This window comes from Centropristis striata, chromosome 15 (assembly GCF_030273125.1).
Source record: "Centropristis striata isolate RG_2023a ecotype Rhode Island chromosome 15, C.striata_1.0, whole genome shotgun sequence".
Taxonomy (NCBI): domain Eukaryota; kingdom Metazoa; phylum Chordata; class Actinopteri; order Perciformes; family Serranidae; genus Centropristis; species Centropristis striata.
In genome coordinates this window covers 27,271,757-27,290,328 of record NC_081531.1, presented here as the reverse complement: position 1 = coordinate 27,290,328, position 18,572 = coordinate 27,271,757, and the positions used below count along the sequence as shown (strand labels likewise).

At 37.5% G+C, this 18,572-nt stretch overlaps 1 protein-coding gene across 1 annotated transcript; it reads right to left on the bottom strand.

Moving 5' to 3' along the window:
- Window positions 1-215: 215 nt before the first annotated feature.
- Window positions 216-15,627, bottom strand: tmem135 (transmembrane protein 135). The gene is made up of 15 exons (XM_059351755.1): window positions 15,441-15,627; window positions 10,308-10,435; window positions 8,703-8,795; window positions 8,480-8,513; window positions 8,330-8,395; window positions 8,100-8,146; window positions 7,745-7,786; window positions 7,480-7,656; window positions 6,831-6,900; window positions 6,562-6,729; window positions 5,559-5,622; window positions 5,378-5,454; window positions 4,252-4,350; window positions 4,105-4,172; window positions 216-4,008 (listed from the first exon to the last, which is right to left on the bottom strand). The coding sequence occupies exons 1-15, from the start codon at window positions 15,576-15,578 to the stop codon at window positions 3,873-3,875; spliced, it is 1,407 nt and encodes a 468-aa protein (XP_059207738.1). The 5' UTR covers window positions 15,579-15,627; the 3' UTR covers window positions 216-3,872.
- Window positions 15,628-18,572: the final 2,945 nt, after the last annotated feature.

Genomic DNA, 18,572 nt, shown 5'->3' with positions numbered 1-18,572 from the left:
GCGGGCCCCGGACCTCCAGTTGTCCATCCCTGCTCTATACCTTTAGACCACTACAAACAGAAATAATATTTATAGTAAATTACTGGAAAGTGGAAGTCCTGCAGCCTTTTCACAAGCAAAAACAGAGAAAAAGATGCTCTTGGTAATAATAGAATTTATATAACATTATGAGATTAAACTCAGCAGAGAAAAAACAAACAAGTCATGCATTTGGATTAAAAAAAGAATATTTTAATATTCACCCATTTTGCATAAATCAAAAAGAAAAACATTTGCTGAAAATTATATTATAATTCTATTTCATTGCTTTAGTTAATATATTACACCTCCACTGTCGTCTAGGCAATAATTCTGCACTGTGTCTATTACAATCATGGCTTCTGGTATGGAGGTAAGCTGTGTCTAAAGCTGGGTTGGGCTGAAGATCTGAATGCAATATTCGAAGTAAACAAAGTTGCAGTTCAAATAACTTCCAGAAATATGAGATATGTACAAAAAGCTGTCACAATTTTACAGTGTACTTATATGGAATTTCACATATGGAATGGAGTTAACTGTGTGAAATGCAACACTCTAATTTACACAGACATTTCCACAAAAGTATTCACTGTTGCCATTATTCCATTAACTGCAGAACCACTGGTACTATTTATCACTAATGCATACTTTTCAGAGAACATGGAATATGTAAAACTCTTTTTGGCAGATATCCTCATATCTCAGTAACAAATATCAAAAACAAAAGCAGATTGAGCCGTGTGCTTTTTATTCACAAAAACAGGTTAATTGTCGCCTTCAGGTAAACACGTCGATGTGGCACCTAATTCCCCAGTAAACAATGTTTCAATCAATGAGGCTTTTAAGCTACAGGGTTCACCTTGAGACTGACAATATTAATTAATATGCCAGTATTAATTAACAGCCAACACATTTTTTTTCCATTTTATGAGCTTATGTGAATCAACCCAACATTTAATTTGAACTATGTTTGGGTCTGGGAATTGGCCTGTATTAGTGAGTATTAAATATTTAGTTAGTCTTTTGAAACCCAAACACCTCGGGGAAAATGAAAAGGATGGATCAGCTTTACTGTGGCAATGACTTATTGGAATTTGTGTAGATAATATAATTGTTTGTGACTCAGAACTTTGAATAATTTGCCAAATCACTAAAAAAAAAATCAGACTTTGAATTATATGAATCTGTAAATCTAGACTACCTTGATCATAATGTATCCCATTCCAAAGTCTCTCAGCTCATGTTATGAATTTGTCAATTAAAGGCCTTTGTTTTTTTAAACCTAGAAGCCAAGTCTCTGATGAAACCATTTCTTATGTAATTTAAATAGTTGTCTGATCTGGTTGCAACTAGGGATGGGTACCGTTCACATTTGAACCGATACGGTACCGATACCCGGTACCTGGGAATCGGTATCGGTGCTCAACGGTACCAATTTTCGGTACTTTTGCGTTTGAAAATATAAACTTTAAAAAATCTATCAAAACAATATAAAATCCAGGATGAGCAGTGCTTTATTGTTGAGTGAATGTGCATTTTTGGAGTGTTATCAAAGAATGCAGAGGAGCGCTCTCAGGTGGCAAGTGCACGGAGAAAAAAAAAAAAAAAAAAAGGTTGGAAGTGCACGTGTGATTTGTTGTGATTACGTCGTAGTTGTGCGGCGCAGCACCGGTCAGACAGTATTGTGGGCATAGCATGGTTGGAATAAACAAAGTTGAGTCGGGCTCCTCTGTGAACATATCGAGGATGACGCAGGAGTCTGAGGGATTTAATTTCAGCGAGGCAGTTTGGAATAAAGTGGCAGGTAATATTCCTGAGTTGAAGATCGGAGTTTTAGCGGAGGACCAGAGATGCAGCTGCTAGCTGTTAATGACTGATCTACAGAAGAATGGAGAAAGCAAACGGAGTAAGGAAGGTCCAATCTGGAGGTAGACTAAGGCCAAGCCCGGGTACAGACATTGGAGAGATAGCAGCTGGCGGCTAGCAGGCCGAGAGCCGGCTGTTCGTCTCTGCGCCGGGGTGGAAGAGGGCAGCAGCTAGTGGCTAGTGGCCGCGGTGAGCAGACAGGACCAGACGAGGAGGTAAATAAAAAAATAGTGCGATCGTCAGCACGCTTGTTAATCAAGACGTCAAATGAAAACAGGTTGAAATCAATGATCAGTTTAAAGGTAACGCCGTTTAGGTACCGAAACATGGTACCGTTTGATTTTACTTGAATCGGTACTCGGTAGTACCAACTGAATTCGGTCGGTACCTATAAAAGTACCGAATTCGGTACCCATCCCTAGTTGCAACCAGGTGTCAGACTGGGGAAGTATCACTGTGACAGCAGGGCAGTGGGAGGAATAGATCATAACTTGTGGCTGTACATCAATGTAACCCACAAAATTAGACTAAATCTAAGGGTAAAATAATTAGTTCCAAGTAAGATTGCAGTTAAAAACAGGCCATTCGTAACATTTAGACATATACTGTATGCACACAGTGTGAAGAAAACGGCACAATCAACATCTGACAAGATAATCTCTTCATACAATTTGGGAGAAATGTGATGACTGACAATTTGCAAACTGTAAATGCAGGTTTTAAAGTGATCACTGCATGTGTATCATAAATGCATTCTCTGATTTCCTGCCTTAACCGTAGACTGTATATATAGTTCACCCAAATAATCTGGCTTCTTATGTGCAACTATAATCATTTAAGTGATATTTACTTGTCCATAAACATTTCCTAAATTACAATTGCTCCCAATTTGTGTCTTAAATGTGAAATTATTGGTACTTTAACCCCTAAATAAACAAAAAGTAACCTTGTAAACCTGTTGTTAAGGTTTCACCATGTTCTCCTTAAAACTTCCAAACCTCACCGCTCCCATTACCACATTATCTATATAGGTGACTCACTCCATTGCAGTAATTATTGTTAAGTAGAAAAACACTCAACACAGTATAAGATTTAGGGGGAAAAATCAATGGAAACAAAATCAATTCAAGTAACTGGTTAAAAACAGTGACTTTCCACTTCTGTTTCACTTCATAAACCACAATCTAAATACATCTCCGTCTGTCTACTAAAGAATAATATATTTCATAAGGCTAGGTAATAAGATATCATCAGCCCTATCTATTGACAAAGTACACATTCAGAAAGTGTGATCGCAAATTCCTTCTCCTTTTAAAATCAGAGTGAAAATCAGGTTTCATGGTGCCTATTTGAAAAAGATTAGTCAGAGGGTGACACCCTCAGTCGTGAAAACAACCATCCAAATAACCAAAACTTATTTCAGTCAGTAAAAACGAACAGGTAACTTGCAAAATGAAGAAACATTACGATTGATGGATATCAGGAATGATTTATTATATTACTTCTATTTTCCTGTAAACTCATTTTTGCATTTATTTGTGATTTGAGTGAACTGACCTTATATGGTTATCTACCTTACTACTACTACCATCCATACTTAGCAGAACAGGTTAATAATAAAAATATAAATAAACTATTAAAATTGATCATTATTAATACTTGTTTTGTATTGTTAAGTGCTTCATTAGACTAAGAAATACTTGTTTTATTGTATGTTTCATTCATTTTACTCGTTACCTGTTATCACACAATCCCGGTCAGTAAATGTGCCTGTGCAGCACCACACTTAACGCTCAAGACGCCCTGCTGTGGACAGATCTCGGGCTTCTTCGTCCTCCAAAGCATATCTCATCTCCTAACATGACATCACCACTTCTGAGCTGTTACAACACCTTTTAAAAACCCTTAAGTTACTCAGAAAGAACAGTCAAACTGTCCATTTCCTGCTGAGGTAACCCTAGAAGCCCCTGCCAGAGCCTGGTCCCAAGTCAACCGAGTTGGATGTCGGCTCCTGGAGGAAGCATCGTGGTGAAACGGGGGTCCAGTTTGGGCACAAAGCCTTTAAAGTCCCTGGAGGCTTGAGTCCCAAACACATCTAGCAACTGTCGGTTCATCAGAGCAAACCTAGGAGAGGAGACAGAAAATAATCTCTGTACCATTATAATACATAAAACGCTCACTGACAGATTAACTATTGAAAACTACAGAAGACATCCATACCTGCCCTTCGTTAAACGCAGCAGGAACTTCCAGTATGTAGGTCTGAGGTTCTGCACTTCCATCACTGCCTGTGTAACAGTAACAAGTAATAAATTATACATGTGAAGCATGTTAACATGAGTAGATATGTGCGTTTGTGTCACTTACAGCTTGGAAACAGATAGCAGTGGAGATGGCATATATGAGCGTGTCTGCATGAGGAAAGTAAGGGAACCGTCCAGCCTCAATTCCCTTGAAGTACATGGTCTAAAGGCAGATATTATTACACATTCAGTTCATGACAAACTGTCCAAATAAATCAGTTTCATATTAACAGACAACATGGTAACATTTTACTAAAAAGCAAGTAAGAATTTGGAGTTAGCCAGGGCGAATCCAGAACTAACGCTAATACGAGAAAAAAAAGATCCCTTTGTGTGCCAAAAAGGTATATTGTTTTGTTCGGAGTATCATTTTTTATATATTATAAATATTTATTAATATAAATAATATATTAATCGAGCTGCAACAATAATCGATTATTAAATTAATCGTCAACTATTTTGATAATCGAATAATTGGTTTTTAGCAGTTTTTTACAGACAATAAGTCCAAATTCTCTGATTTCAGCTTCTTCAATGTAAATATTTCTGGTTTATTTGTGCCTTTATGACAATAAACTGAATATCTTTGGTTTGTGGACAAAACAAGAGATTTGAGGACGTCATCTTGTGGTTTGGGAAACACTGATCGATAGTTTCCAACATTTTATTGACCAAACAACTAATCGATTAATCGTTTAAATAATTGACAGATTAATCGATAATGAAAATAATTGTTAGTTGCAGCCCTAATGACAACCTTAAATGCAACTCTTGCAATTTTCTGACATTATGCTAAATTAGGAGCTACAACAATGTCCATAATATTGTACAAGGCTCTTGTATGAGTAAAAGCTGAGTAATGCTTATTCCTGGCCTGCTGCATGGATACACAGATTACAGTAACCAGGTTACTACAGTGCATGTAAATGTAATCTCAGATTTCCTATGGAGCCTTATTTCTTGCATGCATGTTATGATACCCAGGGAGATTTGTCTGGATTAGGTTGAAAATGCAGTACTAATCAGTAAACCCATACATATTAGTATTTTACATTAGAGAATTAAATTCTATTTTTTTTTTTGTATTTTTTTGTCTTTCCTTGAAATTAATGCTGGATTGTATATTATCTTGACAATGAAATAGTCTTTTTAATGTGATCAATATTACATGTGTTTGAGATTGCTTTTACCTCCACCAGCTTGGAGAAGAGATACATGGATATCGTCGTGCTTTTGTAAAAGAACATGGAGATACCGGCCAGGAAGCCTAAAAGACAGAAAGAGAAAGAGACAATTGTCAAGCAGATTAAAATCAGCTGAGACAATCTGGAGGAGAATGGCGCCACAAGAATTTTGACAATCCTGCCTCACCAGCTATCAGTGCATGGAGTTCATCATCAATGTTACGCAGCCAGCGCAGCAAGCAGCTTGTTCCCTGAGTGAAAGAAAAACAAAAAAACAAACAATACATTATACTCACATGACATCACAATAGATACTAAGATGTTTGATAAGAAAATATGCCAAAACAGTATACAAAATATGTGAGGACGAATCAGAATCAGAGATCACAAATCAAATGTGTCCTTAACCCTCTGAACCCCAGTGGATTTGAAAGGCCTGCTTCTTTCATTAAAAAAAACACTAAAATGGCACCATTTATCATAGCTAGAGACTGTAAAAACATAAGTTATCATCAGATTTTCAGATTTCCAACGGTCAACGAATCACTTGTGACAAGCTGTTTAAAATGGTGATATTTCACCAAAATCCCTATGTTCCACATGTCTTGTTTGAAAAAAATCAACAACAACAAAAAAAAAAACCATTTGCACTATTCAGATCCTGTAAAAGAAACAATAGATTCTGTGCTCCCCAATGCAACAGGTCAGATATGAGTGACTTGAGAAGGGAGGACAAGAGAGGCTGAAGGTAGAGACTATGAAAATATAACTTTGTATAGCATGTGGAGGGCCACTCCCTTTTTATTCCAATGTTGGCATTACTTGTGGGAACTTGGAAAAATATTGGATTTCTTATTTAGATTTTTTAATAATTTCTAAACAAACTTTTTATAATGGTTTGTGGCATTATAACTGTGTTATATATATATATATATATATAACTAATTTGAAGTTATCATTAATTCTATCCACGACTGTGTTATTTCCGTAAAGGTGCAGGACTTATATAGTGCTGTAAAAACTTACACCACAGTTAAAGCAATAAAAAAAGCCATAAAATTGGCTTGAGGTTCATAGGGTTAAGGAGATACAATTGAGATAATTGTTTGTCAATATTTTTGCCAAACTTAAAGCAAGAAAGGAGGCAGGGAAGGAAAAAACAAATAGTGCAACAAAAGTATGAAATGTACCTTGTAGATGCTGACGAAAGATCCCAGAAATGCCCCTAGCTGGAAGTTCTCCTTGTTGTAGAAGAGCGACGGGAGCCGTGATGGTTTAGTAAACAGGTGCCTGAACGCTGAAGGCACTTTGAGACAACACTGAATCAGGTAGCCAACACTGAACATCCTGACAAAACCCTGGACAATGAAAGAAAAAACAACAATATTGTATTATTATTGTATGAATAATACAGAATTTAAGTATTATAAATCCATCATTTTAACAAAAAGTATCTTACTTTCACACAGTAGGAAATGCAGTTGTCTTGGTAGTGTTTACAACATCTGTGTCTTGGACCCTTTTTGCATCTGGATTATTTAAGAAACAGAAACAGCAAGTCAATCCAGGGCACTCTGTAGAAATGGTGTCAGTGTAAAGGTGTATGGGCTGAAATCTGTGCCACCAGAAACTGAATCTGAATTATTTATATTTGAATTTGAATCACATAATTTGAATTTGTATTGTTCAGTTTTAATCATTGCATTGAAAAACTGAATCTGAATTGTAATTTGAAATTGAATTTATTAGTTTGGAACTGAACACTCAGTTCTCACAATTCAATTTAAATTTTCTGTGAAGAACATCCGGGTAGTTGAGGCAGAGCAATCGAGCGCAGATACACAGAGCACATCCGTTTTCTGCGCTTGATAGTTAGAATTGTGAGAACTGAATGTTCAGTTCCAAACTAATTAAATTTCAAATTACAATTCTGATTCAGTTTTTCAATGCAATGATTAAAACTGAACAATACAAATTCAAATGATGTGATTCAAATTCAGTTTATAATGCAATTATTCAAGTTAAGCGATTCAAATTCAAATATAAATAATTAAAATTCAGTTTCTGGTGGCACGTATTTCAGCTCATAAAGGTGTGTATTCTCTCACATTGACTCTAGCATCTCCCTGGTGTAGGCGAGCAGAGTTTTCCTCCTGGAGCCGGGCCCTTCTGCAGACACTTGTGAACCCTCCGCCTCTACAGCAGCTGTCCTCTCTGGTGGCCTGGTGGAGCTCTGTTCTGCTGCAATAGACTGGGTTGGAAGCTCTTCTTTCCCGACAATGAACCTGTGACAGAAAAGGCACAACACCTCTGTAAGATTTACCACAACACAATCAGTCAATCTACATGAAGGCGCAATGAGAGACAACTTACTTTAACGCAGAGAATGCAAAGCCTTTCAGATCATCTTTACTCCTACAGGATAAAACACAAAATTTAACTCAATTATAAGATTTGACTTAAAATTTTTAATATCTGAAGGCTAATGATAATACAATAAAGGCTCGAACATTGTGCAAAACTTTGCTAATCCTAAACTGTACAAAGATAATATATTTTATGCTAATAAAAACATTTAAATGTTTATTTTTATTTTTGTAAATATAAATTCTGAATTTGATGCATTCTATTTTCATTTACATTTTAAATAGCATCCCAACTTTTTTTACAATCCGAGGGTGTTATAAATGGACAATTTTTTTTTCATTTTTCACTTTAAGAATCTGACCTGAAGAAGAACATGTAGAGCGATGCAGTTATGCAGAACAAGAGCACCTAAAAGGAAAGCAGAAGGAATGTAATTATTAGGTACATTTAATCTCCAAGGAACACAAGATTAATAACAAGTTACTTCATAATCTTTACTGACATATGCATATTTAGTGGTCAGTGGTTTTAAAAAAAATATTATTTAGTCACCAACCCCAAATATTTAGCTCTATCTAGCTGTCATCTTACCTCGCCATGTTTGATGGGCTTGACGATGCCTCGTGTCACTGCCATACGGAACAAAGTCTCAGTGGCCTGAAAACAAGATTACGCTGTTAAAGGCAGACATGTCACTTTGCATGTAACAAATAATATTTAAATGAACAGGGTAGCTCTTACAAGATTCGTCATGTATATTGTCAGCAGCCCTCTCCTGGTGGAGGGAGAGAGGGAGACATAAATTCTCAATAAACAGAGAATCAATAATTACAAGGCCACGTCGGATTATACAACAATTTAATTAGGTTCCAAACAATAGGTGCCATTTTTGTGCATGAAAAGACTTTGAGAGGGTAGGAAAAGCATGAAAAGTCTAGTGAAAAGACACAGATGGGAATCTCACCTGCTCTTGCGCTCCAGGAGGATGGCAATATAGGAGGCAGGCAGTGCCGAGCCGAACCCGGCAGACCAGGAGTAGAACCCTCCCAACAGTTTCCTAAAGTTAGAAATATACAGTATTATTTCACGGGTTCTTTTTTTCAACTAGAAGGTGGACTAAAGTCAGCCTAGATTTTATTTAAAGAATCAATGTTTCTGTTAGATTTTTCCTTTTTGTTATTTAATCAATTTAAGTGGAAATGCTATCTAATGGTCAAATATTAGTATGACTTTGGTCAGTCTAAAGCACTTTGTGCTTTAAAGCACCGTTCACCCCCAAAAAACCAAAACTACATATTTTATTCATTTTTATCAATACAATAATTATTCTGGTACGAGTTGCTGGGTGATGGAGATATTGACCATAGATATGTCTTGGCTTCTCTCCAATATAATGGAACTCCATGGCACTTTGATTGTGGTGCTCAAAATGCCAAAAAAAAACCATCTGATAAACTCAACAGAAATGTCTTTCATAAAAAAATTTACACAGTTTTTCAACATAATCCTCAGACCTTGTTGTCAGCAGTTTCATGCAGGAACTATATTTTTTCTACGAAAGTTTCGACATGAAACTGCTCACAGCAAGGTCTGTGGATTATCTTGAGTAATCAGGGGCCTCATGTATCAACGCTGCGTACACACAAAAACATTGCGTACGCTGTTTTTTTCCGCACACACCACACATGTATGAAAAGTGAACTTGCCGTGAGAATGTGCGGACCGCTCCGCAACCTTTCGAGGTGCCGTGAGGATGTGCGGTGGCACCGCAAACTTTTGTTTGGCAGAAACTACTGTCTTTTATGCTCTATTTAAAACTTGATTCGTGTCTAAACTCATACTACACACAACTGGCATTATTTTTATAGTTTATAGCTCTCGGAAAATGGAGGGAAAATGCCGTTTTCCACCATCAATAACCCGTTCTAAATATGAGGGGATAGATGATTTTTTTTCATCTATAATCATATTTTAGACTTCACCTGCTGCTTACTTGTGCAATGATAGTATCTTGAAGTCTATATGTTTTGATGTTAAGATTGTTTATTCTATATATTCTGCTATTTCCACTATTTTTATACATACCGAATTTCACTCCGGGGATCAATAAAGTACTTGTGATTCTGATTATGGATTATGGATTGTGGATTTTTCACAGTTAACCTGCCTTAATTACTGTGTCAAAGTCCCGATCGCCGACTGTTTCCCCTTTGGTTTAACATGGAGATGTTAACACTGCAGGTGCACATCGATCCATGATGCACAGATCCCTCTCCCCGGAGAAAAAACATGTGGGAAATCCTTTCAGAATAAGTCAGGTGTGGTGCATATTTGATCCCGTATGTGATGTTTAATTGGGACAACAAGTTAAGTGAAGAACTGTTCCCTTAAAGAGACCCTGAAGGGTTGAAGAAGTACAAAATGTTATGTTGGGCTAACTTAATATTTGTTTTGTGCCGAACCACCGAGCCTGAGATAATAATGATTAAACCATTAAGCACGTGTCCCCCATATAACCACTTTAGCTTCGGCTGAGCTGTGTGGCTGACTGTGGACTGTACCTACTAACCTGAGAATGCAAAAGAAAACGATGTAGAGACCTCCATTGGCAGTGAGGAAAGAGGTAGACCACAGAATCTCTGGGAGAAGCTTTTTCAAATAGTAATCCTTCTTCCTCCTCCTTAGAATTGCTGCTATCTGCAATACAGAGAGGTAGATGCATTACTGTTGTTACTTGGGTTCACCCCACTTGGGTAAAACTCGGGACATGGGAGATGGGGGAAGGGCAGGGTGCGCTTACTGTGTTTACAAGATGCATATGTAACAAGGCTAATTGTACAGACGTAATGCAAATAAGAGAGTAAATATTTGGTTGTGATTTATTGTATTATAATTACCCAAAATCTGTATATATAGTTCTTACCTGACATGTTATCCTCTTTACACTGTGTTCCAAATTATTATGCAACTGAGTTTTTTCTCAGATTTTCCTAAATAGTCGATGCAAATGACAGTCAGCATAATTTAAGTCATCAACCATTAGTTTAATGAATTGTAATGTGATTGGACAAACCTCTCAATGATAACAGTATTTTAAAAAAAACAAAAAACTTAAAATGCACTGTTCCACATTATTACGCACGACAGAGTTTTATAACATTTTATAGGTTTTTAAGAACTGAAAATGCTCATTTTTGGATTTTCCAGCATTCGGAGGTCATATTTACTGAAATCAAAAGCTATTTCAATCAAAATCATCTTAACAAGTCAAGTTACATTTTAACATAGGACCCCTTATTTGATAGCAGCTTCACAATTCTTGCATCCATTGACCTTGTGAGTGTTTGGAGAGTTTGTGCTTGAATTTCTTTGCAGGATGTCAGAATAGCCTCCCAGAGCTGCTGTTTGGATGTGAACTGCCTCCCACCCTCATAGATCTTTCGCTTGAGGATGCTCCAAAGGTTCTCAATAGGGTTGAGGTCAGGGAAGGATGGGGGCCACACCATGAGTTTCTCTCATTTTATGCCCATAGCAGCCAATGATGCAGAGGTATTCCTTGCAGCATGAGATGGTGCATTGTCATTCATGAAGATGATTTTGTTACTGAAAGCACGGTTAATCTTTTTGTACCATGGGAGAAAGTGGTCAGTCAGAAACTCCATATACTTTTCAGAGGTCATTTTCACACCTTCAGGGACCCTAAAGGGGCCGACCAGCTCTCTCCCCATGATTCGGCCCAAAACATGCCTCGCCACCTCCTTGCTGACGTCGCAGCCTTGTTGGGACATGGTGGCCGTCCACCAACCATCCACCACTCCATCCATCTGGACCATCCAGGGTTGCACGGCACTCATCAGTGAACAAGACTGTTTGACAATTAGTCTTCATGTATTTCTGGGCCCACTGCAGCCGTTTCTGCTTGTGAGCATTGGTTAGGGGTGGCCGAATAGAATAACTGATAGAAAAACGCATAACTGCAAGCCTCTGGAGGATGCTACACCTTGATGTTCGTGGGACTCCAGAGGCACCAGCAGCTTCAAATATCTGTTTGCTACTTTGTAATGGCATTTTAGCAGCTGTTCTCTTAATCCGATGTTTTTGTCTGGCAGAAACCTTCCTCATTGTGCCTTTATCTGCACAAACCCGTGTGTGCTATGAATCAGCCACAAATCTCTTAACAGTACGATGATCACGATTAAGTTTTCGCGAAATATCTAAAGTTTTCATACCTTGTCCAAGGCATTGAACTATTTCACGCTTTTCGGCAGCAGAGAGATCCTTATTCTTTCTCATATTGCTTGGAAATGGTCATCTGCTTAATAATGTGGAACGCCCTTCTTAAGTAGTTATTCCTTAATTGGGCTCACCTCGCAAACAAATTATCACAGGTGTCTGAAATTGATTTCAGTGATCCAAAGAGCCCTGAGACACAATACCATCCATGAGTTTAATTGAAAATCAAAAAATTTAATCTTTATGACACTTAAATACAATTTGCGTAATAATTTGGAACGCGGTGTAGTCTGCTTGTGGAATATTTTATATTAGGCTCCTGTAACCCATGTCATTTTTGTGTGTCATTCTACAGTATATATAGTTGGCCGTCGCGCTGACCTCTCCCCTATTGTCACTATAAATGGGAGTGGTGAGCTGCATTTTTCCCTGTGTATGTTCGTTAACCTTAAATCAACCGTTATGCTTAAATGTTCTATAATATACTTTTGTACATTTGCGTAGGAGCTGAAGTTGAGGGCAGGACTGAGGGATTGTTGAGGGCACTGACTGAAGATTGTTTTTGTTTACTGTATCCGTCAGAATAAATGGAGATCGCCTCCGTAAGGATATCTGGTCGTCAAATCACACAATGCAGAGTAGCCTCCACTGGTTACACATAAACCATGTCTCATTTTAAACATCTAAGATTATTAGTCAGACACAGGAGCTTACAAACACATTTTTACATTTACATTTAGTCATTTAGCAGATGCTTTTATCCAAAGCGACTTACAGGAAAAAAGGGGAACAATCAAGGTATAGTGCAGTAAGAGTCATTAGTGCAGCAATAAGGTCTAGTGACAATTCTTTAAGGGGTAGAATTATCGTGTGGTGCTAGGGAAGAAGATGCTCTCTGAGGAGCTGGGTCTTCAGGAGGTTTTTAAAGGTAGAGAGGGACGCCCCTGCTCTGGTTGGAACTGGTAGTGTGTTCCAACAGCGGGGAACAGCCAACGTAAAGAGTCTGGATTGCCTTGGACCAACGGGGGGCAGAGCCAGGCGCCGTTTATTGGAAGAGCGCAACGGTTGTGAGGTAGCATATGTCTGAATCAGGGCGTTCAGGTAGGTAGGAGCAGTACCGGAGACAACTTTGTAGGCCAGCATTAGAGATCTGAATTTGATGCTTTGGGCTGAAACAGGTAGCCAGTGGAGCTGGATGAGCAGCGGTGTGACATGTGACCTTTTTGGCTGGTTGTAGACCAGGAACACCGCCACGTTCTGGATCACCTGAAGCGGTTTTGTTGTGCAGGCTGGCAGGCCTGTCAGGAGGGCGTTACAGTAGTCAAGTTTTGAGATGACGACAGCTTGTGTCAAGAGTTGAGTGGCATGTTGAGTTAGGTATAGGGTTGCAAAGGGGCGGAAAATTTCCGGAAAATTTCCGGTAAATTTCCATGGGAAGTTAAGCTTGGGAATTTTGGAAATATTCCATATTGGAAGCTTTCCATGGGAATAATGGGAATTATGGGAATTTAGGAGAACTAATTGGGAATATATTATATACAAGCATAAATATAAGCAGAAGTCATAAGAAAACATCCATACAAAATGTTTTCAACAGATTTATTTGTAAGTAGAGTAGAACACGTTCTAATTACTTGTTTCATGGATGAACAAAAACAGGAGTGTTGGGTTTAATATCACCCATCCCCTAACCCCACTCATTCAAAAATGCACCCCCCCCTCCAAAAATCTCCACAAAGTCCCATTCAAAATGTTAAATGAAAAATGCCACTCTTCCTCCAAAACGTTCCATTAAACATGCAAATCTTCCTTCAAGCAATCCTCTGCATTTTTGCTCAGTCAATAGACTCTTCCTGCTCCTCATCAACATCCAACTCTGAGAAATCTTCTGTACATGTGATGGAGGCATGCACAGTGCCAGTAGGGGGTGTGGTCTCAATAGCCATGCAGTAAGCAGTGTGCTCTGTGCATGTGATTGAGGAATGGCATGGATATTCAAGTGTATTTGAATGGCATCTGTTTGTTTTAGTCAAGATTATGCTAAAATATACTTTCCTCAACTATATTTAAGTTCCCTAAGAAGAGCCAACCTTCAATTTTGAAAATTCCCAGTTTTTTCCCATAAATTCCCGTTAATTCCCATTAATTCCCGTTAATTCCCTTAAATTCCCATGGAAAGTTTCTGTCTTTGAGAATTTTGCAACCCTAGTTAGGTATGGTCTGATTAGTCTGATGTTGTAAAGTTCAAAGCGGCATGACTGGTAACTGAGGCGACATGACTTTAAAAGGTGAGTTGGTCATCAATCATTACCCCTAAGTTTCTCACCACCCTGGTGGGGGCCAGAGACAGGGAGTCAATTTTGATGTTGATGTCGTGGTGTATTGTAGGTTTGGCAGGGAGGTCCAGCAGTTCAGTTTTTGAAAGGTTTTTTCACAAATCCCCTTGCAGTGGCAGCTGTCCTCTCCATCATCGATTTTAAATCAGGTCAAATATATAAAAGTAGTTCCACAGATTCATAGTTAGAGCTAGAAATAGGTTTAAAAATGTATTTGATCATTTAATAAAACGGTTGTGTGGTTTGCAGCATATTGTCTCCTCAGCATTTTTAGCGTTCCAATCCATTAATTATTTATGACGATTTGGTTAAGTAGTAACTAGTTGTAATAACTAATTGACAATAGTTAGGTGCAGCATTTATTCTTACAACATACAGATAGCATTTCTGCCCTACAAAGTCTAACTGCAGTAACTACACAAAGGGTAAAACTGCTTTAAAGTTTAACATTTTTTAACCAGCCAAATGTGTTACAGGTAGGTTAATGATATAACGAAGAATTTGAAATGTTGCAAATGTGAACAAAGGTTCCAAATATAACATATAAGAGGGTTACATCCAGTTCTATCATTTTATACTAAATATATTTGAGCTTGTCTCCAATTTTACTTGATATTTCTCATCATCAAACTGAAACTGGCCTCATGGAGTTTACAGCCAGAACTTTAGAGGTACATTCATGTCAATCTTTTGGAGACTCCAGAGGGTTAAATCATTGCATGAGAGTTGAGAAATACTTCCCTGTTGAAGCTGATAATGTTTTGGACAGTAGAAAGCATTCAGTGCACCAAAAACTAGTCAAACGAGTTTGCAGAGGAATTCTTCGGACGGGAGCAAATTGACTTGTATCATGTTTTACAGTTGACAACTGTAACTTGGCCGGTTATTCATGAGTTTATCCTGCTGTGTTTTTAAATGACAAAGTAGTGTGTGCAATGTTTGCACCTTTCAGCCAGTTTCTGCACGTGTGAGAACTTGAACTTTGTCCCCGAAAACCAGATAACTAGCTAATCTTTACCTATCTACATAAATGAAGTTGGCCTTACTTGATTTGACTGTTAGCTAACGTTAGCTCAGTTTAGCCTCAATAGTCTCCAAGTCCAAACATTGCAGGTCAAACAGCAAAAACTCACCAGGTAAAGAGGGGCGTATATTTTGAAGGAGACCTCCAAAGCACCCCTGGCTACATCCACGGCAGCCCCCACACACGACGGGTCCCACGTATGACCGATCTCGTAGCAGTTGTGTGGTATTTTGCTGAGAGCGGCCATGTCTGTACGGTCTGTACACTGACAACCAACAGCAGGAAGACGGCAACCAGCCAGCGTGCGCGTTCACTCTGAGGAGAGCGCGGGCACGCAAAAATAGCCGTGAACGTGCACGGCGCTATTAGGACTGGACCATCCAATCGTCCAATAATAAATGCAATATAAGACATTGTTTTATTGAAGTGTATCAACTTCGATTCAAATGTTAATTTACTTAATCATTACTGTCAATATAACGTGACAAACAAATATCTGGAACGGCTATCATTTTAATCAAATGACAAAATGTATAGGCACTTTTTAACCCTTTGGAGTTTGGGATTATTTTGTTGGTTTTTGACTCTTTTTCATTCTGCCTGTATATGCAACTTAAATAATGATTACCATACCATGCTGGTATCATCTTTTTCAGCACAACCTCACCTGATTATTGTTTTGTCATTTTGACTTACCGGATTAACATTTTGAAACACACCAAAAATAAAAAATAAAAAAAATAAAAACACATAAAAACACAAAAAAAATGAAAAAAAAAAACCCACTAAAAAAACACTAAATACTGAAAAATTCAAAATGACAGATAAGACACAGAGAACAAACACATAAAAAACACCAAAAAAATGATTTAAACAAAACAGTAAAAACACAATATTTAAAAAAAAAAAACACAAAAAAAACAGTTAACACAAAAGATTGTATGTGTGTGTGTGTGTGTGTGTGTGTGTTTTATAAAGTAGCCTACATGATACACCTTGTCTTTTTAAGCTGTTCAGTTTTTTATGTGAAGTGATAAATATAGATATAAAAAAACCCTATGTAAAAGTCTTTGGCACAAATATGTCAACAAAATGACATAAGAATTTTTTTCAATTCTCTGGAAATGTATAAAAATGAACACACATTTAATAAGATATAACCTAATTTGCATATTTAAATGTGACATTTCAAAAACTTTTTCAATCTTTTTTTTAACCTTTGCCTGAAGTGTCTCCCATTAAGTGTAAATCATAAATGTTTGGAAAAATGAAAACAAAATGTAAGATTAAGTTTTTTAAAAAAAAGTCAAAAGAGACTCTATGATAAGACAAAAGAGAGGTGTCTTCTTTCTTCAATGATACAAAACATCACAGGTTCAATTCTCCACCTGCTCACTGTGGATAGACCTTCAGCTTAGTATGTAAATCTGCCCAAATCTTCAACTAAATACCTAAATCTGGAATCTGATTAGGTTAAATCTGACACTGGCCCTGTGGGTGCTTATGTAAAGCATGCTTTTTTCTAGTGGTTTAGTTGTAATTGCCTACCTACACATTAAATTTGGATTTCTCGTCTCTTTTGTTAGCCTGTAACATAAAGTAACAGCACAAAAACTACAGATACAAACTTGAGAATGACTCTGGGATCTGAAATAATTACTGTAATGAAATGTAGCCTGAATAGATATAGAAATCAGTCAGCAGGCATCAAATTTAATTTAAAAAGTGCTGGACTGGAGCCTGACTGAGAATACTTTCAAGAACAGATGATCTGGTGAAACAATGTGTTCTTTCAGGGGCACAATGGTGCTACAATGGGAGGAAAAAGGAACACAATCAACTCCTTGACCTTGGTGACCTGCACGCACATAAGAGAATAATAACAGTACAGGGACTACTGGGCACTTACTTGCAGCTTTAAGGACCTAATTTTCCTGAAAAACCACATTGCACTTGTTTTGGTGCAGATTGTACTCAGAGATTTGTGAGGATTATCAGAAAAAGAAGCTCAAGGATCACACTAAACTATTAAAGGGGGCGGGGGGGGGGGGGGGTGACAAGACAAGAGTGAACAGAATGATGTTTATGATGTTGGTGTATTGTCGATGTGTGCTGTATTTATGCTGTAGAGGCTGGACATGAGTTCACCCACCTTGTTCTCTGCAGCTGCACTGCTCAGAGTTGGTCAGCAGGTGTCAGTCTCAGCCTGTGATGTAAAGTCTGACTCAAGGATGATGCAAGGATGTAAGTACAGGGTGGAGGGGAAACAGGGTGAGCTGACTCATAGTTGCCTTATGAAGGATTATCTAAAAAGATGCAAGGGTTATTAAACTGTAAATAATTTCTATTTGTATGAAATGCTTCATAAATCAGTATAGGCTAACTAATAAGAACAGTTTTGTGGTCTGGCACCTGCTTTTTCATCCAACATGACATTGTTGGTCAAAACTTACTTGACTTGTTGACTAATGAGAGTGGAACTTACAAGTATTTATTAATTTATGGATTATCAACATTTATAGGTTCCTGCAGGTATATCTTGGTCAGACAAGGTTAGTTAACTATAATGGATTACATTATTTGTGGCTAAGAAATAATCTGATAATGTTTTATAAATCAATTGGAACAGTTGTCATCTTGCAGGACACTATCTTTCAAAAATGTGAATAATGAGGCCCAAAAATTCATTTATTAACTTGACTTTTATGAGTGTGACAATACGTATTTATTAATTTATGGATTATCAACATTTATAACTATATTTTACTGAATAGAGAATATAAACACAACCTGTAAATCCAATTGTTCTTATTATTGTCTTATAACTGATCTAGCACTTTATTAAACTGATCACATAGTAATTATCCAACACGCTCTAGTGGTTAATGCTTTATGCTCAATGTTCCTCGGACAAATACTGAATTTGAAAAAACTGTGTTCAGTTTTTCTGCCTCATCTACCTGGAACATCTGACAACATTCACTCAAACTCAACACAATTATAACTATGGGCCAGTTTAAAACTATGATAACCAATAACTCTGCTTTTCACTCTAACTGTTTTTAATGTTTTTGAATGTGTTTTGTCTATGCTGTTTTGTGTTTTCTCTGTACTCTCGACATCATTGTAAATGAGGGGTTTCCCTCAATGATTCCTAGAGAAAATAAATAAAGGATAAATGAAAAATGAAATATTATCTATTAGTAAATTACTTATTTGCCAATGATGGAGCAATAAGGTG

What these genes read in the sequence shown, in the direction of transcription:
- tmem135 (XM_059351755.1), bottom strand. Translation starts at nt 15,578, where the DNA reads ATGGCCGCTCTCAGCAAAATACCACACAACTGCTACGAGATCGGTCAT. An exon ending in AGCCCATCAAACATGGCGAG is followed by an intron (nt 8,147 to 8,329) that starts GTAAGATGACAG and finishes CTTTCCTTTTAG; the next exon opens with GTGCTCTTGTTCTGCATAAC. An exon ending in CTTTCGTCAGCATCTACAAG is followed by an intron (nt 5,623 to 6,561) that starts GTACATTTCATA and finishes TCTTTCACTCAG; the next exon opens with GGAACAAGCTGCTTGCTGCG.